Below are 21,540 nucleotides of genomic sequence, written 5' to 3' on the forward strand. Positions count from 1 at the left end.
GAGGAAGAATTAGAAGCTGAGAGGGCCATGAGAGCCAAGGTAAATGAAATATGTTTCCCCTTCTTGAGTCAAAAGACGTAACGGCAGCCATACATCCAACCATGGATAGAAACCTCCGCTAAGGAAACCAGTAGAGAAGGCAGGTGTCCAGCTAAAAAGTCTAGTTGCTTCTTGAGCACCTGCTGTGTGCCAGGGACTGAACTGCACATTCACATTAATCATTACGTGAAAGGCAGATGCTTTGTGTGGCTTGAGTCCAGAGGAGAAGAGACTGGTTCTACCTGGGAGAGATGGGGGAGGGAACACTTGACCTCGAAGATGGAATTCAACAGGTAGACACAGGGAGGAAGGGCTGGGCAAAGGGAATAAAATAGCACCTACCTTCATTGGGATGAAGGTGTAAACAGAGAAAGCACATGTTCGTAAGAGCAGAGCATGGAGGGAGGCTTGAGGGTGGGGATCCTACAGGACATGAGCCCAGAAAGCTGGTGGGAGACAAATCACAGTGTACCTAACCCCAAATTCAGCCAAATTGGACAGGTGGCGGGTAGGATGGGCACTAATGCCCACCCAGTGTGGGAAAGACAGTGTCCTTCACTGATGACAGGCAGGGCACAAGGTCCCCAGGCACAGAATCCTGGCTTCTCAAAGGTGAAGCAGTCATCATGCTCTTTACTGGAGAAAAAGGAGCTCTGGGTGATTATCATCGGTATCATTAAATCTCATCCCATGGCCAGGCACAGTGGCTCATGCCTGTAATCCAGATACCTTGGGAGATAAGGCAGGAGGATCAGTTGAGACCAGGAGACCAGCCTGGGCAACATGGTGAAAACCCATCTCAACAAAAACTTTAAAAATTACCTGGGTGTGATGACACGTGCCTGTAGTTGCAGATACTCGGAAGGCGAGGTTAGAGGATTGTTTGAGCCAGGCAGGTGAAGGTTGCAGTGAGTCAGGATGGTGCTGCTGCACTCCAGCCTGGGCCACAGAGAAAGGCTCTATCTCAAAACAAAAATTGTCATCCCAGGTGGAGAAACAACGCAGTGACCTGTCCCGGGATCTTGAAGACCTCAGTGACAGGCTGGAGGAAGCGGGTGGAGCCACATCGGCTCAGGTACTCATCCCAGGGGGACCAGAAACCCCCAGCCCTGCCCGCATGTAGGGAGAAAAAATGCCGGACTGTAAGCAGTGGAGTCAAGACCAGTTCATTCTTGCTAGGTTCCTGAGACAGACTTGAGGAGAAACCAATTAATAATTTAAAAATGAGGCCTGGAGCAGTGGCTCACACCTGTAATCCCAACACCTGGGGAGGCAAAGGCAGAAGGCTCACTTGAGCCCAGGGGTTTCTGACCAGCCTGGGCAACACAGCAAAAGCCCATCTCTCAAAAAGAAAAAAAAAAGGTAGCCGGGCATGGTGGCACATTCCGGTAGTTTCAGATACTCAAGAGGCTAAAGGAGGAGGATCACTTGAGCCCAGGGAGGTTGAGGCTGTGGTGAGCCATGATGGCACCACTGCATTCCAGCCTGGGTGACAGAGCAAGACCCTGTCTCTTGAAAACAAACAGAAAGAGTTTGCTACTCACAGTTCCCAAGAAGACAGGGCACAGCAGGCCACGCAGGGCCAGAGAGGCACTGAGGCTGGTTAGGAGGCAGATGGCCAGGGGAGAAATGTAGGCAAAGGCCTTTACTCTGGCTCCCATGGGAAGGAACAGGTGAGGCAGGGTGAACAGGCTCCTGACTGGCCAGTCTGGACAATCTCAGTGGACTGTGGAGCTGATCCTAGTTGTCGGTACCTGGACCTGGAATGATTAGGGCAGGAATATAGTGAGTAGAAATCTGAGAGCCCGGCCAGGTGCGGTGGCTCACGCCTGTACTCCCAGCACTTTGGGAGGCTGAGGTGGGTGGATCACCTGAGGTCAGGAGTTCGAGACCAGCCTGGTCAACATGGTAAAACCCCATCTCTACTAAAAACACAAAAAAATTAGCTGGGCATGGTGACAAGCACCTGTAATCCCAGCTACTTGGGAGGCTGAGGCAGGAGAATCACTTGAACCTAGGAGGCAGAGGTTGCAGTGAGCCAGGAGCGTGCCACTGCACTGCATTCTGGGTGACAGAGCAACACCTTGTCTCAAAAAAAAAAAAGTGTCAGCCGGGCGCGGTGGCTCAAGCCTGTAATCCCAGCACTTTGGGAGGCCGAGACGGGTGGATCACAAGGTCAGGAGATCGAGACCAGCCTGGTCAACATGGTAAAACCCCATCTCTACTAAAAACACAAAAAAATTAGCTAGGCATGGTGACAAGCACCTGTAATCCCAGCTACTTGGGAGGCTGAGGCAGGAGAATCACTTGAACCTAGGAGGCAGAGATTGCAGCAAGCCGAGATCGTGCCGCTGCACCGCAGCCTGGGCAACAAGAGTAAAACTGCTTCTCAAAAAAAAAAAAAAAGGACATCAGTCATTAGATTAGGGCCCACCCTAATCCAGTATGACATCTTAACTAGCTCCCTCTGCAAAGACGCTATTTCCAAATCAGGTCCCATTCACAGGTACCCACGGTTAGGACTTGAGTATATCTTTTTGGAGGGTACAATTTAACACACAACACTCCCTAAACAATTCCTGTGGGCAACCCCCGCCCCACAAAGGCTAAACATTGGCATTTCAAGCAGGACTTCTTTTAGCGAGGTGCAGGAAAATCAGGGAACCACCGAGCAGCTGGGCGGTGTCTACCCCAAAAAGGCTAGCACTGGCCATTTCTGCTAAGCCACTCCTCTTCTACCCCAGATCGAGCAGAACCGCAAGCGGGAGGCTGAGCTGCTGAAGCTGCGGCGGGAGCTGGAAGAGGCCGCCCTGCAGAGTGAGGCGACGGCCTCCACGCTACGCAAGAAGCACATGGACTCCATGGCCGAGCTGACAGAGCATGTGGAGAGCCTGCAGAGGGTCAAGTCCAAGCTGGAGAAGGATAAACAGGTCATGAAGGCCGAGATTGACGACCTCAGTGCCAGCGTGGAGACAATACAGAAGTCCAAGGTGAATAACCTAATTGTGGGCCAGGCACAGTGGCTCACTCCTGTAATCCCAGCACTTTGGGAGGCTGAGGCAGGAGGATCGCTTTTGAGAGGCCAGAAGTTGGGGACCAACCTGGACAACATAGCCAGACCTCATCTCTTCAAAAAATAAAATTACCCAGGGATGGTAGCATGCGCCTGTAGTCCTAGCTACTCAGGAGGCTGAGGCAGGAGGATTGCTTGAGCCCAGGATGTCGAGGCTACAGTGAGCTATGATTGTACCTACGCACTCCAGCCTGGGTGATAGAGTGACACCCTGTCTCAAAAAAAAAAAAAAGAAAAGAAAAGAAAAGAAAAGGCAATGGTGAGCCATTTGGGGTTTCTGAGACAGGGGCATTCTAGAAGGACTAGGCAGGTAGCCTGGGAGGCACACAGGAGGAACAGAGCAAAAATCAAGGGGAAAGTAGGGAGGGCTTGGCCTCCCCCACCCGCAACTTCCCCAGTGAGTTCATTCTTCCTGAGCAGATGAATGCCGAGGCCCACGTCAGAAAGCTGGAAGACAGCTTATCAGAAGCCAATGCGAAGGTGGCAGAGCTAGAGCGAAACCAGGCAGAAATCAATGCCATCAGGACCCGCCTCCAAGGTGAGCCCTCTCCACCCTGAAGCTTGCTAAGGAGCAGTGCATGGAAAGGAACTGGGATGCTCAAGGAAACAGAGCTTTCTTGGCCTTGGAAGATTCCCATCCAAACCCCTCGTGATGAGACGAGGAGATTTTATTCCACCTGCTGAATATTCCAAGTAACATCTTTACAATGCAAAACAGGGAACACAATTCAACGAGTTTTCGTATCTGTCCTCTCATCTTCCCGGTGCAGGAGAGGCATTCATGCTGACGAAATACAATTTTCAAACATTTTTAAACATGACCCACATACCAATAGAAAGCGAACATGTGTCAAGGATTTATTTAACTCCTTAATGAGGGAACCAGAAAAAATGGTAAAGCTGCCTTCAAAGAGCATTTAAAAGGCAGAGATTTCAGCTGGGAAAAGAAATGCTAAAATAACTTTGCTAAGTTAGATGCAGAATTAGTTAATATCCTATAGGACAATAATACTGTAGCCTAGGGTTTAGTTTAGGGTTTTTTTCCCCCCCTGCTGGAAGAAACACACCTTTGTCATAGAGATGCATCTTTACATCTCTGTAACAAAAATAATTGGCAATTTATCAACGTATAAGTTAATTTCTAACTTTGCAGAAGCTGTGCTCTAATAACACAGGAGTAACCAGTAAGTCAAACAAAGGCATATTTCCTTAGAGAACTAAATAGTCTGCAGGTGGGCCTGTTAGTGCTCATCAAAAGAATTTGCAGGCATCCTTTCGCCTTATTTCTCACGTTTGGAATTCTTTGACAATATCCTGGCTGGGTGCAGTGGCTCACACTTGTAATTCCAGCACTTTGGGAGGCCAAAGCGGGAGGATTACTTGAGGCCAGGAGTTTGAGACCAGCCTGGGCAACAGAGCAAGACCCTCATCTCTACAAAACAATTTTTTTAAATAGCTGGGTGTGGTGGCACACACTGGTGGTCTCAGCTACTTGGGAGGCTGAGGCGGGAGGATCGCTTGAGCCCAGGAGTTCAAGGCTGCGATGAGCTATGATTGTGCCACTGCACTCCAGCCTGGGCAACAGAGCAGGACTCTACCTCAAAAAAAAAAAAAATCAATATCAGGCCATGCGCAGTGGCTCATGCCTGTAATCCCAGTGCTTTCGGAGGCCGAGGTGGGCAGATCACTTGAGGTCAGGAGTTCGAGACCAGCCTGGCCAACGTGGTGAAACCAGGTCTCTACTAAAAATACAAAAAAAAATCAGCTGGGCGTGGTGGTACACGCTTGTAATCCCAGTTACTTGGGATGCTGAGATAGGAGAATCACTTGAACCCGGAAGGCAGAGGTGGCAGTGAGCCAAGAGCATGCCACTGCACTCCAGCCTGGGTGACAAGAGTGAAACTCAGTCTCAAAAAAAAAAAAAAAAGGCTGGGTGCAGTGGCTCACGCCTGTAATCCCAGCACTTTGGGAGGCCGAGGTGGGTGGATCGGGAGGTCAGGAGATCGAAACCATCCTGGCTAACATGGTGAAACCCCGTCTCTACTAAAAAAAAAAAAAATACAAAAAATTAGCTGGGCGTGGTGGCAGTCGTCTGTAGTCCCAGCTACTCGGGAGGCTGAGGCAGGAGAATGGTGTGAACCCGGGAGGCGGAGCTTGCAGTGAGCTGAGATCACGCCACTGCACTCCAGCATGGGTGACAGAGCGAGACTCCGTCTCAAAAAAAAAAAAAAAATCAATATCCCCACTTGATGGATAAGAAAAATGAAGCTCAGTGAGCTCAGTGACTTACAGGGTAGAACTGGAAATCCTTGCTTTTTCTCTCGGGCTCATGAACTTCTTCCTGCCCTCTGGCTCCAGTAATCTTCCCACGATTGACAGGAGTGTAGGTTCTGGAATGGTGACAAATACGTTTTACAAAGGAAATAGTCTCCGTCCCACTGTTTCTCCAAACTCCTCCACTGCATCTCCTGACATGTAGGAGATGGGGCTTTCATTATGTGAGGCCCCTAAGTCCATACAGGTTATCTGGATCTTGGCAACCCTTGAGCACTTGCCTTTCTCCTGGGCTCACTTAATTTGGAGGCTAGAGTGGTGATCCACCGTGCTCCCCATTCCAGCTCCATTGGCCAAGTCACCATATTTATTGGGTGCTTTAGGAGCAATGCCCTGGGGAACTTAGGCTCTGGCTGGGGAACCAGTTCTTCATCCAATATTTCTTCCATTCCCTTCTCACCCAGCTGAAAATAGTGAACTGAGCAGGGAATATGAGGAGTCCCAGAGCCGGCTCAATCAAATCCTACGGATAAAGACATCTCTGACGTCACAAGTGGATGATTACAAGAGGCAGCTGGATGAAGAGTCAAAGGTTTGTTTGGGGGTGGGGTTGTGGTGGAGACAGCTGCCTCCTTAAAGTTACAGGTTACAGCTGGGTTTGGTAGTGCATGGCTGTAATCCCAGCACTTTGGGAGGCTTAGGTGGGGTTCGCTTAAGGCCAGGAGTTCAAGACCAGCCTGAACAACACAGCAAGACCCGCCCCCACCCCCCCAACCCCGCTAACCCTGTCTCTACGAAAATAAAAAATAAAAAAGTTGGCTGGGCGTGGTGGCTCATGCCTGTAATCCCAGCACTTTGAGAGGCCAGGGTGGGTGGATCAGCTGAGGTCAGGAGTTCGAGACCAGTCTGGCCAACATGGCAAAACCCGGTCTCTACTAAAAATATAAAAATTAGCTGGCTGTGGTGGTGTCTGTAATCCCAGCTACTCGGGAGGCTGAGACAGGCGGAGGCGGAGGTTGCAGGGAGCTGAGATTGCACCATTGCACTCCAGCCTGGGTGACAAGAGTGAAACTCAGTCTCAGAAAAGAAAAAAAAAAAGTTTCCAGGTATGGTGGTATACACCTATAGTCCCAGCTAAAGAAAGTTACAGATTATGAAGATGTCAAAGGAGCACAAAAAGCATTTGATATTGTAGCAAGTTAAAAAGCTAACTACAAAACTGTAGGATGTGATGTGACTAAATGAAATTACATATCCTTGTGGACAATAATAGAATGAGAAGAAGTCACAGGATGAAAATTAAAACCCAGTGGTTTGGATTGTGGGATCGTGTGTCTTTTCCCCCTTTCACCTGCCATCACTGCTGCTCCAGTGTTATGTGTATCTAAGTGGTGGCCCTGTGGGCTACGGAAAGTCCCCACGGGCCCCTGACACGCTGGTCCCCACAGTCTCGCAGCACCGCCGTGGTGAGCCTTGCCAACACCAAACACGACCTGGACCTAGTAAAGGAGCAGCTGGAGGAGGAGCAGGGAGGCAAGTCGGAGCTGCAGCGCCTTGTATCCAAACTCAACACCGAGGTCACCACTTGGAGGACCAAATACGAGACTGATGCCATCCAGAGGACAGAGGAGCTGGAGGAGACCAAGTGAGTGTGGTCCTCCTGCTGGGAGAGCCAGGTGGGCTGGGCAGGTGGCGCTGGGGGCCTCACCACCATGTCAGTCACTGCTAAGGCCAGGGCCAAGCCCAGGAGAAGGACGTTCACAGGCTCCTTTAAGAGGAGGACAATGTGTCTGGACAAAGGAGCCTGCTCTGTAGGCCAGAAATGCTGGCTCAGGCCTGTAATCCCAGCACTTTGGGAGGCCAAGGTGGGAGGATTGCTTGAGCCCAGAAGTTCGAGGCCAGCCCGGGCAACATGGTGAGATCCTCATCTCTACAAAAAATTACAAAATTAGCCAGGCATGGTGGCACGTGCCTGTAGTCTCAGCTACTTGGGAGACTAAAGTGGGAGGATTGCTTGAGCCCGGGAATTGGAGGCTGCAGCGAGCAATGATCGAGCCACTGCACTTCAGCCTGGATAACAGAGCAGGATCCTGTCCCAAAAAAAAAAAAAAAAACTACAGAAGTGGACACCTGAGGAAATAACGGGGGACATGGAAGTGTCTCTGGGCCTCTCTCTGGTGTAACAGGAGGCTGGCCTGGATGCCCCTGGGCCCATGCACGCAGGGAAGCCCTGTGAGTGAGCCACCCTGGGTCAGGAAGCAGAGGGGATCCATGACAAGTTAAATCAAAGAACATGGTCAACTTAACAAACTCCTCTATAGACTTTTCTGGATTCTCTGAAAAAATAGTCAGATTTTTTCTTGTATAAAACCAAATTAAACAGAAAATGGCACATGTGCTGTAAGTGTTTCCGGGATCCCAGCCTGCTGGCTGGTCTCGTCCATCCACTGAAATTTCTGCTCATATGATAGCAAATAAGGCATAGTGACTTCCAGCTGATGCAATATTTTCATCTAAAGCTCTAAGCTCTTTTTTACCTTAAGCCTAAATTTGCCTTCCTGTGACCTCCACCTCTGTCCTCCAGGCCTTTGCTATAGAGGCTGCTGGGCGCTGCCTGGTGTTCCTCCAAGGCTCCCACTCCTGGGCTAAACCTAAATCTCAACCCCTAAGCTTGTCTCTGTCCCAGACACCCTCAGGGCCCCTCCATCCCCTGGCTTAGACCTTTGCTCCTGTGTCCCCTTCTCAGAGAGTCTCCCCTGAGTCTGTATTTGACATTATCACCCCCTCCCACCTGGACTGCCTGTCCTCTTCCTGGCTCTATTTGTCACTGCAGTGCTTATATTCTATAGGGCATGTATTGCGTGTCTCCTCCCGGCTCCAGAACAAACATTTCGTTTGTTAGGGCAGGTATCCTAGCCTGTTTTATTCAGTGCTGCATCCCTAACACCTGCAACAATCCTTGGCGCAGAGTAGAGAAAGTGTTTGTTGAATGAATAAATGAGAGAGTGAATGGACAGCTGTGGCTGTCCTGTAAACACTCTGCATCGTTTCCAGTGTTGACACCAGAGCTTAGTACCATGCCCACCACACTCTGACCCTTGTAATGTGGAGGTGGTGCCTGTGAACGCCTATGTTTCCTTGACAGCCCCTCTGGCCCTCATTTGCAGGAGGAAGCTGGCCGCCAGGCTTCAGGAGGCAGAAGAAGCAGCTGAAACCGCCCAGGCCCGGGCCGCCTCCCTCGAGAAAAATAAACAGAGACTCCAGGCAGAAGTTGAGGACCTCACCATCGACTTGGAGAAGGTCAGAGGGTCAAATGCTCAAAGCTGCCTATTTACCGGGGCAGAGAGCCCATAGCAGGGCGAGGGCGAGGCTGTCACACGTCTGGGGTCATCAGGAAGAAACACATGGTTCAAGCAGGTGCAGCGCAGGGGTGCCTTCAGGAGCTTGCTGGACACGGCTGCTGCTTGAGCACGTGCTCATGAACTCTCCCGAGATCTAAGAGCACAGTGGCCCATGCCTCTAATCCCAACACACTGGGCGGCCAAGGCAGGAGGATCACTTGAGCCAAGGAGTTCAAGACCAGCCAAACAACACAGTGAGACCCGGTCTCAAAAAAAAAAGGGTTGGAGTTTGGCTCTTATTGCCCAGGCTGGAGTACAGTGGCACGATCTTGTCTCACTGCAACCTCCGCCTTCTGAGTCCAAGCAATTCTCATTCCTCAGCCTCCTGAGAAGCTGGGATTACAGGTAGCCGTCAACGCACCCAGCTAATTTTTTGTATTGGTAGTAGAGGCAGGGTTTCATCATGTTGACCAGGCTGGTCTCGAACTCCTGACCTCAGGTGATCCACCTGCCTCGGCCTCCCAGTGCTGGGATTATGGGCCTGAGCCACTGTGCCCAGCCCCCCAAAAATCTTTAAATTAAAAATTTAGCCAGGTGTGGTGGCACATGCCTATGGTCCCAACTACTTGGTAGGCTAAGGCATGAGGATCATTTGAACCAGGGGTTCAAGGCTGCAGTGAGCTATGATTGCACCGCTGCACTCCAGCTTGGCAGACAGAGTGAGACACTGTCTCGAATAAATAAATAGGACCATAAGCAGGGTAAAATTTGCCCTGAAAGTAACACGATGCGGCCAGGCACGGTGGCTCATGCCTATAATCCTAGCACTTTGAGAGACCAAGGCAGGCGGATTGCCTGAGCTCAGGAGTTCGACACCAGCCTGGGCAACACGGTGAAACCCTGACTATACTAAAATACAAAAAATTAGCCAGACGTGGTAGCGGGCACCTGTAGTCCCAGCTACTTGGGAGGCTGAGGCAGGAGAATCGCTTGAACCCGGAAGGTGGAAGTTGCAGTGAGCCAGATCGTGCCACTGCCCTTTAGCCTGGGCAACAGAGCGAGATTCTGGCTCCAAAAAAAAACAGAAAGTTACATGATGTACCTTCCCTGTTCCCTGCTCTCTTACACAAACTATATCCCATATACTTTGCGTGGCTAACTATTCCTACTTGCATCCCTGGTTCAAACTGAGTTGCCAGTGTCTATGAGAATTAAATAAGATTTCCACTGGCCTACACCTCCCTGGTCTTGGTCTAGATGGAACCATGATTCATGCTGGCTGTGAGGGGCCACATGCAGCCCAGTACAAGAATGTGGCCACATGAAGTGGCCACATAGGTAGAAGGTCACATCCATATGAGAGGTTTCAGAAAAAAAGTTCTGGCAAGGTGGTTCACGCTTGTCATCCCAGGACTTTGGGAGGCTGAGGTAGGAAGATTGCTTAAGTCCAAGAGGCTGAAGCTACAGTTAGCTATGATTATGCCACTGTACTCCAGCCTGGGTGACAGAGTGAGACCTCATCTCTCGAAACAAAACAAAAAAAAAAGGCTGGGCACGGTAGCTCACGCCTGAAATCTCAGCACTTTGAGAGGCTGAGGCAGGCAGATCAGCTGAGGTCAGGAGTTTGAGACCAGCCTGGCCAACATAGTGAAACCCCATCTCTACTAAAAATACAAAAAGTAGCCGGGCGTGGTGGCACATGCCTATATAATCCCAACTACTCAGGAGGCTGAGGCAGGAGAATCGCTTGAACCCAGGAGACAGAGGTTGCGGTGAGCCGAGATCACGCCACTGCACTCCAGCCTGGGTGACAGAGTGAGACTCCGTCTCAATTAAAAAAAAAAAAAAAAGTCCTGAAACTCAAAAAGGTTTTGCTACCCCACAAAAGAAACAAAGCAAAACTTTACAAAAGCTAATATAGCACAATAGCAAATAGTTGCCAGGGAGTTATGAGAAAGATGAAATCTGTAGAAAAATAAAGTCTAAGAATAGTCTGTTTTAAGTTGACGTGTAATGTATATTACTACATTACAGTGAAATATATTAAGGGGAGTTAGGCCGAATGTCATAAATCTGGGAAGACCGCTGTGGCCCACACTCCTCATTTGACACCTGAGAGAATTCTAACCTGGGAAAATAAGGTGGAACGCCCCAGGCCACACCTCTCTAGGGGGGAGGTTTTAGAACTGGCATGCAGCTCTTTGCAGACTCTGTTCTGTGCTTCTGCTATGTTGAATTACATTCCAATTCCCAAGGAGTCTGTAGTCTCAAGAGTCACTGGAGACAGGGAAGGAAGGAAGAGACATTGGTAGCGGGTAGGAGGAGGGGACAGAGGCAGGGAGTTCGGACCCCTAGAGGCCATTTCCAACTTTCCTTAGGCCAATGCGGCAGCCGCTGCCCTGGACAAGAAGCAGAGGCTCTTTGACAAGATGCTGGCTGAGTGGCAGCAGAAGTGTGAGGAGCTGCAGGTGGAACTGGACAGCTCACAGAAGGAGTGCCGCATGTACATGACGGAGAGCTTCAAGATCAAGACTGCCTACGAGGAGTCTCTGGAGCATCTAGAGTCTGTGAAGAAGGAGAGTAAGACCCTGCAGGGTGAGTCTGAGGGCAGGTGGACAGGATGGGCCTGTAGGGATGGGGACATAGTCAGAGTCCCCTTCGTCCTGAGCACATCATCAGTTGAGTACCTGGCACATAGTAGGTGCTCAATAAATGTTTGTTGACTGACTAGCAAGTGCTTTGCAGAAGCACTTCAGCATTCAACAGTGTAACTTTAGGCGAGTTGCTCAATCTTTCTGTGCCTCACTTTCCTCATCTATAAAATGAGGAAATAGCCGGGCACGGTGGCTCATGCCTGCAATCCCAGCACTTCGGGAGGCCGAGGCGGGAGGATCACTTGAGGTCAGGAGTTCGAGACCAGCCTGACCAACATGGTAAAACCCTGTCTCTACTAAAAATACAAAAAATTAGCTGGGCATGGTGGCGGGCACCTATAGTCCCAGCCACTTGGGAGGCTGAGGCAGAAGAATCGCTTGAACTCGGGATGTGAAGGTTGCAGTGAGCCGAGATCATGCCACTGTATTCCAGCCTGGGCAACAGAGCAACACTAGGTCCCAAAAATAAATAAATAAATAAAATAAAATGAGGAAATAATTCTACCCTCCTTAAAAGGTTGTCATGACAATGAAATAAGATTATAGCCAGGCGTGGTGGCTCATGTCTCCAATCCTGGCACTTTGGGAGACCTGCTTCTTACCCCAATGGAGGAATGATGGTGCCACCTGCCGTGACCCTGGAATGCTGAGTCTTATTAACATGAATATTTCTATCTCAGAGGAGATAAAGGATCTCATTGATCAGCTGGGTGAGGGAGGAAGGAGTGTGCATGAGCTGCAGAAGTTGAAGAAAAAATTGGAGATGGAAAAGGAAGAACTCCAGGTGGCCCTGGAAGAAGCTGAGTCTTCCCTGGAGGTAACCATGGGGCCATCATCACCTTGGGGACTGTGGACCCTTGGCCAGGCACTGCACACCTTCTTGGCCAGAAAGGCTCATGTTTATATTCCTGGTAGGTTGAAGAGAGCAAGGTGATTCGAATTCAGTTGGAACTGGCTCAGGTTAAAGCTGACATCGACCGGAGAATCCATGAGAAAGAAGAAGAATTTGAGGCTACCAGGTACGCAGCTGGTGGGATGGGAGGCTGACTTGTGGGCAGTGTGACGGAGCAGAGTCCAGAAACCCGGGTCTCTTCCACCTACTAGTTGCATGACGTTGGGCAATTTAGGTGAACCTCGCTGAACCTGTTTCCTCATCTATGAAAATGGAAATAAAGACTGTACCTCACACTACTGTGTCTAGTTTATGAACACTTTGTTTTTGGGGTTTTTTGGTTTTTTGGTTTTTTTTTTTTTTTTTTTTTGGAGTCACAGTCTTGCTCTGTTGCCTAGGCCACAGTGTAGTAGTGCAATCCAAGCTCTCTGCAACCTCCACCTCCTGGGTTCAAGCAATTCTCCTGCCTTAGCCTCCCAAGTAGCTGGGATCACAGGCATGTGCCACCGTGCCCAGCTAATTTTTGTATTTTTAGTAGAGACAGGGTTTCACCATGTTGGCCAGGCTGGTCTTGAACTCCTGACCTCAAGTGATCCGCCCACCTTGGCCTCCCAAAGTGCTGGGATTACAGGCATTAGCCACCATGCCTGGCCTATGAACACTTTAGATGTAGTATTTTAGCCATGATGGCTAATGAAGCAGAGAATCTATTATGTGCTTACTGGCTATTTGTATATCTTCTTTGGAGAAAAGTCTGTTCTTTGCCCCTTTCAAAAATTGGATTGCTTCTTTTTATTGTTGAGTTGTAAGAGTTCTTTATATATTCTGAACACTAGACTTATCAGTAATGATTTGCAAATATTTTTTTCCCATTCTATGGGTTGTCTTGTCACTTTCTTAAAGGTATCCATTCAAACATAAAGGTTATTTCATTTTGGCTGGGCGCAGTGGCTCACGCCTGTAATCCTAGCAGTTTGGGAGGCTGAGATGGGAGGATCCCTCGAGCTCAGGAGTTTGAGACCAGCCTGGGCAACATAGCAAAACCCCACTCTACAAAAAAAAAAAAATAATAACTGGGTGTGGTGGCATGGCCTGTAGTCCCAGTTACTGGGGAGGCTGAGATGGGAAAATCACTCGAGCCCCAGAGTTCAAGGCTGCAGTGAGCTATCATCACACTACTACACCATCACAGAATGTGATGGTTTTTCCATGACAGCCTGAGCCACAGAGTGACTCTAAATCAACAAAATGACCTTCCTTTTATTTCCCCAAAGCATGAAATCCTCATCCCTGTCTTGTACCTTTTTAAGGGTTTGTTTAATTTCACAACATGGTGCCTGGACTCATGGTGATGCTGAGACCTCTTCTCTAGGGAGGCCTAGCACAGACTGAACAGCTAGCCCAGTATGCCAAGGTCTTCTCTGCTTGGACTTACAGGAAGAACCACCAGCGGGCAATCGAGTCCTTGCAGGCCAGTCTGGAGGCGGAGGCCAAGGGCCGGGCAGAGGCGCTTCGGCTCAAGAAGAAGATGGAGACGGACCTGAATGAGATGGAAATCCAGCTGGACCACGCCAACAAGAACAACAGCGAACTTGTAAAGACACTGAAAAGGCTGCAACAGCAAATCAAGGTAGCGATCTGGGAGGAGGAGAAACGAGGTACAAGGCACACCATCATCGGTTGAGTCTGAAGGCCTAAAGGGGGTAACTTAATGCATGTCTTCAGCCAGCATAAAGGCATAAGAGTGAGAATGTGGGGTGGCTGTCAGTCCAGGGAGCAGGAGATTTGGGGGCTATATAAAGAAGAGGCCCTCAACCACCAAAAGTCCCGATTCTGGACAACTGGAAAGATGGACCAAAGGAGGGAAACAGGAAGTTAAGCTCATCTTGATCCCTCCCTCCCTTCCTTCCTTCCTGAGATGGAGTTTTGCTCTTGTCACTCAGGCTGGAGTGCAGTGGTACAATCTCGGCTCACTGCAACCTCTGCCTCCCGGGTTCAAGCAATTCTCCTGCCTCAGCCTCCTGAGCAGCTGGGATTACAGGTGACCACCACCAAGTCCAGCTAATTTTTGTATTTTTAATAGAGACGGGGTTTCACCATGCTGGCCAGGCTGATCTCCAATGCCTGACCTCAGGTGATCTGCCCACCTCAGCCTCCCAAAGTGCTGGGATTACAGACGTGAGCCACCACACCCAGTCCTGTCTTGATTTGTAAAATCATTTTTTACTTATTATAAACCATTTCAGACATAGAGAAATGAAGAACACAACAAAACTCATATACCCACTACTTGTCTTAAAAAATAAACACAAACAGAGCTGAAGACCCCTTTACAATCATTCCATTTTGAGGCTGTTCTTTACAGCATACAGAGCTGGAACCACACTTGCTAACTAGAGACGTGCCCTAACCAGGTACTGTTTTAGGTGTCCAAGAGTGGACAAGACAATGCTGGACACAGCTGGTGTTCACATGTAGTCCCAGCTACTCAGGAGGCTGAAGAGAAAGGATTGTCTGAGGCCAAGCTTGAGTTTGTGACCAGTCTGGGCATCATAGCCAGACCCCATCTCCACAAAAAATAAAATGAGCCAGGCATGGTGGTGTGTGCCTGTAGTTCCAGCTACTCAGGAGGCTTAGGTGGGAGGATCGCTTGAGCCCAGAAGTTGGAGGCTGCTGTGAGCTATGACTACACCACTGCATTCCAGCCTGGGTGATAGAGTGAGACTCTGTCTCGAAAACAAAACAAAGAGTGGGCAAAACAGACAAACATCCCCATGCAGACAGCAGCAAAAATAAAACTGTATTGTTAAAACTGGTGATAAGTCCTATGGAGAAATAAGAGGACAGCCTGGGCGCGGTGGCTCACGCCTATAATCCCAGCACTTTGGGAGGCTGAGGTGGGCAGATTGCTTGAGGTCAGGAGTTTGAGACCAGCCTGAGCAACATGGCAAAAACCCATCTCTACTAAAAATTAAAAAATTAGCCGGGTGTGGTGGCAAGCACCTGTAATCCCAGCTACTTGGGAAGGTGAGGCAGGAGAATCACTTGAACCTGGGAGGCAGAGATTGCAGTGAGCCGAGATCATGCCACTGCACTCCAACCTAGGGGACAGAGCAAGACTCCATCTCAAAAAAAAAAAAAAGAGAGAGAGAGAAATAAGAGGACAGAAGAGAGCTGGGGAATCAGCCTAGGCAGGATCAGAATATGATTGGCTGAGGTCACTGGGGAGGCCTCCTGGAGAGGGCTGTGCTGGGAACACCAGGTGCTCTATCATCGGGAAAGGTTTGACTTCGTGTTGACCTCATGTTAGATAACTTCCTGGGTCCTGGCCCTGCTGGGGCTCCACCACACCATAAACTCCCCAAGCCCAGGTCTGTTCCTCACTCTTCTTCTGTGACCTCCCCGCCTGCCCAGTTTCCTGCTGAACCCAGTCGATAAAGGTCACGGCGCCCTCAGGCCTGGCCACCCCCAAGGTCATACCATGGCCCAGTGTATGGGTTCAGGCTGGGTCCCTGTGCCCCCCAGGACTTGCAGGTCCAGATGGACGAGGATGCCAGGCAGCACGAGGAGCTGCGGGAGCAGTACAACCTGCAGGAGCGGCGCCTGAGCCTGCTGCAGACGGAGCTGGAGGAGGTGCGTTCGGCCCTGGAGGGCAGCGAGCGTTCACGCAAGCTGCTGGAGCAGGAAGTGGTGGAGATCACTGAACGGCACAACGAGATCAACATCCAGGTAAGACAGGGCTCCTGGGTCAGTGCCACTTGCACCCACACTCTGGGGGTTAGAGGGTGCTGGGGTGAGGCCAGGATGGTGCCCAAACCATGTGAGCCCCCATCAAAACTCAGAGGCAGGCAGTGCACCCCACTCAGCAAATCCTCAAAACTCATCTGCAGAGCTTTTTGTAAAATTGTGACTTTAAAGTCCAGGATATAAAAGATATCCCAGCCTGGGCCGGGCACGGTGGCTCATACCTGTAATCCCAGCACTTTGGGAGGCCGAGGCGGGCGGATCACCTGAGGTCAGGAGTTCGAGACCAGCCTGGCCAACATGATGAAACCCCATCTCTACTAAAAATACAATAATTAGCCAGGCATAGTGGTGCATGCCATAATCCCAGCTGCTACTTGGGAAGCTGAGGCACAAGAATCACTTGAACACTGGAGGTCAAGGCTGCAGTGAGCCAAGATCATGCTACTGCACTCCAGCCTGGGCAACAGAGTGAGACTCTGACTCAAAAATAAAAATAAAATAAAATATATAATCTTGGTCAGGCACAGTGGCTCACGTCTGTAATCCCAGCACTATGGGAGGCAGAGGTAGGAGGATTGCTTGAGGCCAAGAATTCAAGACCAACCTAGGCAACATAGCCAGACCCTGTCTCTAAAAACATGAAAAATTAGTTGGGCGTGGTGGTGCTCATCTGTAGTCCCAGGTACTTGGAAGGCTGAAGTGGGAGGATCGCTTGAGCCTAAGAGGTTGAGGCTGCAGTGAGCTGTGATTGCATGACTGCACAATCCAGCCTGAGTGACACAGCAAGATCCTGCCTAAAATAAAATAAAATAAGAATGCAGGAGAGGGACCCATACCCCACGCAAAGGGCCCAGGGCCATTTCCTGTTGGGGTCTGGCAAACATGTCTGGCAGAGGTTGTGTTCTTTCCTGGACACAGGAAGGCCCATGCAGACTCCTGGCTCATGGTGATATCTCCATTTCTTCCTCCAGAACCAGAGCCTCCTCGTGGTCAAACGCAAGCTGGAGTCAGATGTCCAACGCATCTCCAATGAGCACGAGGAGCTCATCAGTGAGTTCCGCTCGGCCGACGAGAGGGCCAAGAAGGCCATGACGGACGTAAGTGCGTGTGCCCCTTGCTGCTGGCAGGCAGGGTTTTGGTGCCTGCTGAGGACCAGGCTGCCTGGGCAGGAAAGCCACTCCTGCCATTGTGGGCCACTGTGGACCCAAGCATGGTTCCCTGCCAGGGAGAATGTGGCCCTGCTCTGGAGGAGCCTAAGGCTTTTCTAAAAAGCCACACATATGAAAGTAAGAAAGAATTACAAGCTCTAGGTGATCATGTGAAAGATTATAGCACAACACCCTGGGTCTTGCATCAAAGAAGCCATCAAAGTGGGTTCATCTGGGCAGGCTTTTTGGCAATGGGATGCATTAAAACAGCCTTGGGACAGGCATAGTGGCTCACACTTGTAATCCCAGCACTTTGGGAGGCCAAGGCAGCAGGATTGCTTGATGCCAGGAGTTCAAGACCAGCCTGGGCAATATAGCATCTACTAAACATGTTAAAAATTAGCCGGGTGTCGTGGCATGTGCCTGTAGTCCCAACTACTCACAAGGCTGAGAAGGGAGAATCACCTGAACCCAGGAGTTTCAGGTTGCTGTGAGTCATGATCCCGCCACTGCACTGCAGCCTGGGTGACAGAACAAGACCCTGTCTCAAAACATGAAATAATAACAATAACAATAAAATCAAACAGCCTTGAGGGAAGGGCTAGTAAAAGGAAGATGGATGAGCCCAGGGACGCAGAGGAGGACGTTGGCAGGATGTGCCCCCAAGTGCTCTCAGCCCAGTATCCTTTCGGGTGTTCACACCAGCCTCGAGTGGTGGGTTCTGTTTACTCCCCACTTGGAAGATGAAGGAATACAGATTTTCATCATCAGGCTCCTCTCACTTGATGGAAATCCCAGGAGTTCAGGAACATTGCTGGTCTTACTTGTTGCTGCCTCCCAAGAGCACAGGCCCATGCCTGGCCCACCGTAGACCCTCATGAACATTTGTGGAAAGAATGTAAGGAGAAAGGGACTGAGAGGGGATAAGCAACATGCTGAAGGTCACTCGGGGCTGGACGCAGTCCTGGGTCTTCCAACTCCAGAGGCTGTGCTTTTCCCACCCTCCATGCTGTGCCCCTCATGGAGAGGGCAGTCAGTAGAGTTTGGCTTGAGTGTGCCCGGCTGGTGGGAGTCTGTGAAGATGGGAGGCATGAGCTTGGCTCCCCCTCCCCTCTCGGGGGCAAAGGGGAGCATAGGGCACCCCTTCCACCACACCCCAGTGGCATGTCAGCGGGGCTCCCCCTGTCAACCAGTTGGCTTCCTACAGACCGGGAGACAAGTTCTCACATCTCTCACAGGAGCTACGAGCCTGGGTAGCACCCAGCTCCAACTCCTGCTCTTCTCCCCACTTGCAGGCCGCCCGCATGGCAGAAGAACTCCGGCAAGAGCAGGACCACTGCATGCACCTGGAGAAGATCAAGAAGAACTACGAGGTCACCATCAAAGACCTGCAGGCCAAGATGGAGGAGGCCGAGCAGCTGGCTCTGAAAGGCGGGAAGCGCACAATCATGAAGCTGGAGGCCAGGGTGAGGGCGATGCAGGGCTCAGCTAAGGGAGGAATGGGGATCTGGTGGGGTGGGGGTGGTGGTGTGTGTGAGACGCCTGTCTTTTGTCAAAAAACATGTCCTGGGTTTGATGAATAATCGGGTTATGCAAGTGCTAGGAAAGAAGAGGAAATTGAAAGGACCAGGTGCAGCGGCTCACGCCTATAATCCTAATACTTTAGGAGGCTGAGGCGGGAGGATCACTTGAGACCAGGAGTTTGAGACCAGCCGAGGCAACATAATGAGACGTCCATCTCTACAAAAAAAAAAAAAAAAATGTTAAATTAGCTGGGTGTAGTGGCACATGCCTGTAGTCCCAGCTACTCAGGAGGCTGAGTTGGGAGGCTAGCTTGAGCCCAGGAGATTGAGGCTATAGTGAGCTATGACAGCACTACTGCACTTCAGCCTGGGTGACAGAGCCAGACCCTGTCTCAGAAAAAAAAGAGAAAAGAAGGAAAGAAAGAAAGAAGGGAGGGAGGGAAAGAAAGAGAAAAGGAAATTGAGAGAAGAGCTCTAATTTCTCTCAAGTTCTCCTCTCCTCCTTCCCTCCCTGTCACCTTCCTCCCCAGAATGTCCTTAGCCTCGAGCAGAGTAGTCCCCAATATTCTCCTTGCCTTTTTTTACTCACTGAAAGAAAACAAGTCTTAGTCTTTACCCCATGAAATCCCAGAGCTGGAAGGGCCCGGAAGGTTCCATCATTTTGTCTGACTCCCTGACACCCCCATTTTCCAGAGGAGGGAATTTGAGGCTAAAGAGAAAGTGTTTGACAACCACAGCATGGCCTGTAAAAGGCAGAGCCCGGCTGGGCACGGTGGCTCAAGCCTGTAATCCCAGCACTTTGGGAGGCCGAGACGGGCGGATCACGAGGTCAGGAGATCGAGACCATCCTGGAGTGAAACCCCGTCTCTACTAAAAAATACAAAAAAAAAAAACTAGCCGGGCGAGGTGGCGGGTGCCTGTAGTCCCAGCTAGTCGGGAGGCTGAGGCAGGAGAATGGCGTAAACCCGGGAGGCAGAGCTTGCAGTGAGCTGAGATCCAGCCACTGCACTCCTGCACTCCAGCCCGGGTGACAGAGCGAGACTCCGTCTCAAAAAAAAAAAAAAAGGCAGAGCCCACCCGACTCTCCTGTCCAGGGTCCATCCCCTCACCTCTGGGTAGGAGGTAGATACTGCAGCCACAAGGCCCTGTCTGAGGCCACTGAGCTCTGAAGCTCAAAACCATGCGTTCCAGGAGGCTGAGGCAGGAGGATTGCTTGAGCGCAGGAGGTCAAGGCTGCAGTAAGCCATGATCACGCCACTGCCCTCCAGCCTGGGCAACAGAGCGGGACCCTGTCAAAAAAACAAAAAACAAAACACACGCGTTCGCTCAGCCGCATTCCTCTCTTCCTCCCACAGATCAAGGAACTAGAGACAGAGCTGGACGGGGAACAGAAACAGCACGCGGAGACGGTCAAAACGCTGCGTAAGAACGAGCGTCGCCTCAAAGAGCTGATCTTCCAGACGGAGGAGGACCACAAGACCAACCAGCGCATGCAGGAGCTGGTGGAGAAGCTACAAAACAAGCTGAAGATCTACAAGAGGCAGATCGAGGAGGCTGTGGGTGTCTATGTGCCTCCTTGCTCCTCCTTCCCTGACGCTTGTTTCTCAGTGCGGGTCACCAGGCTTGCTGGGAATTAACCACAGGGAAAGAAGCAAGCATTGGCCCTAAGATGATTCTGCGAGGCTCATGTCCATGGCGTCTCTTCCTTGGAATCCACTGGGAGGGGGAACCAGACACTACATACCACAGATAAGAACTTGTAAAGGGGCCAGGCATGGTGGTGGCTCATGCCTATAATCTCAGCACTTTGGAAGGTTGAGGTGGGTGGATCCCCTGAGGTCAGGAGTTCGAGACCAGCCTGGCCAAAATGGTGAAACCCATCTCTACTAAAAATACAAAAATTAGTCAGGCATGGTGGGGGGCACCTTAATCCCAGCTACTTGGGAGGCTGAGGCAGGAGAATCGCTTGAACCCTGGAGGTGGAGTTTGCAGTGAGCCAAGATCGTGCCACTGCACTCCAGCCTGGGCAACAGAGCAAGACGGTCTCTCAAAAAAAAAAAAAAAAAAATGCACATTTAACCAGAACCAGCCATGTTTATGCCCCGTTTCCTGCCGTGTCTTTGTCACAGGAGGACCAGGCCAACCAGACCCTGGCTCGATACAGGAAGACAGTGCATGAGCTGGATGATGCTGAGGAGCGAGCGGGCATGGCAGAGACCGCCCTAAACAAGCTGCGCACCAGACACCGCGTGGCCGGCAAGGGCATCACCTCCGTGGAGATCATCCAGGTGTCCAAGACAGGCACCTCGAAAACCCTTTCTGAGGAGTGAGGCCCTCCCTGTCCTAGGCCACAGCCGGTAGGTATGGACTCTGCTCTGGACGACCTCAGTCAGAGCCCTCCTTCCCTGCACTGGCTTTGCTCCTAGTAGTGGTACTATGTGACCCAGCCATATTCCCCCTATTCCCCAGCTCTAGTCTTTGTCACACCCAGTCTGATGCAACAGGAAGCACAAAGCTCTTCTCCTCCCTCTTCAGCTGCAAAACCCTGTATCACAGGTGCTGGCCGACCTGATGTTCCCCCATCTGCATAGAAGGGCTCTTCCCAAGTGTGATGCCACTTGACACTAGCCTTGGTACCTAGTGCCAAGTCACTGGGAGTCACTGGGACATCCACAAGCTTATGGCAATGTGTGTTCATCTTTCATGTCCCCCACAATATCATTCTTCACTGGAGATTTCATCAATCCTGGTTGAGTTCAGGTCTCTAACGCTAAGAAAATTATAATTATCATCACAGCTGCCATTTCTCAAACACCGAGTGCAGGTGGGATTTTGAGGAAACAATGTAA

At 50.6% G+C, this 21,540-nt stretch overlaps 1 protein-coding gene across 1 annotated transcript in view; it reads left to right on the forward strand.

Moving 5' to 3' along the window:
* LOC105513114 (myosin-4-like) overlaps positions 1-21,021 on the forward strand; it is a 70,635-nt gene extending 49,614 nt beyond the window's left edge. Inside the window, exons 27-42 of the mRNA XM_011943949.1 lie at positions 4-39; positions 1,028-1,114; positions 2,784-3,029; positions 3,533-3,650; positions 5,851-5,978; positions 6,835-7,031; positions 8,554-8,686; positions 11,106-11,322; positions 12,062-12,198; positions 12,297-12,400; positions 13,711-13,903; positions 15,799-16,002; positions 16,992-17,117; positions 18,464-18,634; positions 20,047-20,247; positions 20,821-21,021. Coding sequence (XP_011799339.1) covers positions 4-39; positions 1,028-1,114; positions 2,784-3,029; positions 3,533-3,650; positions 5,851-5,978; positions 6,835-7,031; positions 8,554-8,686; positions 11,106-11,322; positions 12,062-12,198; positions 12,297-12,400; positions 13,711-13,903; positions 15,799-16,002; positions 16,992-17,117; positions 18,464-18,634; positions 20,047-20,247; positions 20,821-21,021 — 2,499 coding nt within the window. The remainder of the gene's footprint in view (positions 1-3; positions 40-1,027; positions 1,115-2,783; positions 3,030-3,532; positions 3,651-5,850; positions 5,979-6,834; positions 7,032-8,553; positions 8,687-11,105; positions 11,323-12,061; positions 12,199-12,296; positions 12,401-13,710; positions 13,904-15,798; positions 16,003-16,991; positions 17,118-18,463; positions 18,635-20,046; positions 20,248-20,820) is intronic.
* The last annotated feature ends 519 nt before the right edge of the window (positions 21,022-21,540 follow it).

The sequence above is a fragment of the Colobus angolensis genome, unplaced genomic scaffold (genome assembly GCF_000951035.1).
Source record: "Colobus angolensis palliatus isolate OR3802 unplaced genomic scaffold, Cang.pa_1.0 Scaffold222, whole genome shotgun sequence".
Classification (NCBI taxonomy): domain Eukaryota; kingdom Metazoa; phylum Chordata; class Mammalia; order Primates; family Cercopithecidae; genus Colobus; species Colobus angolensis.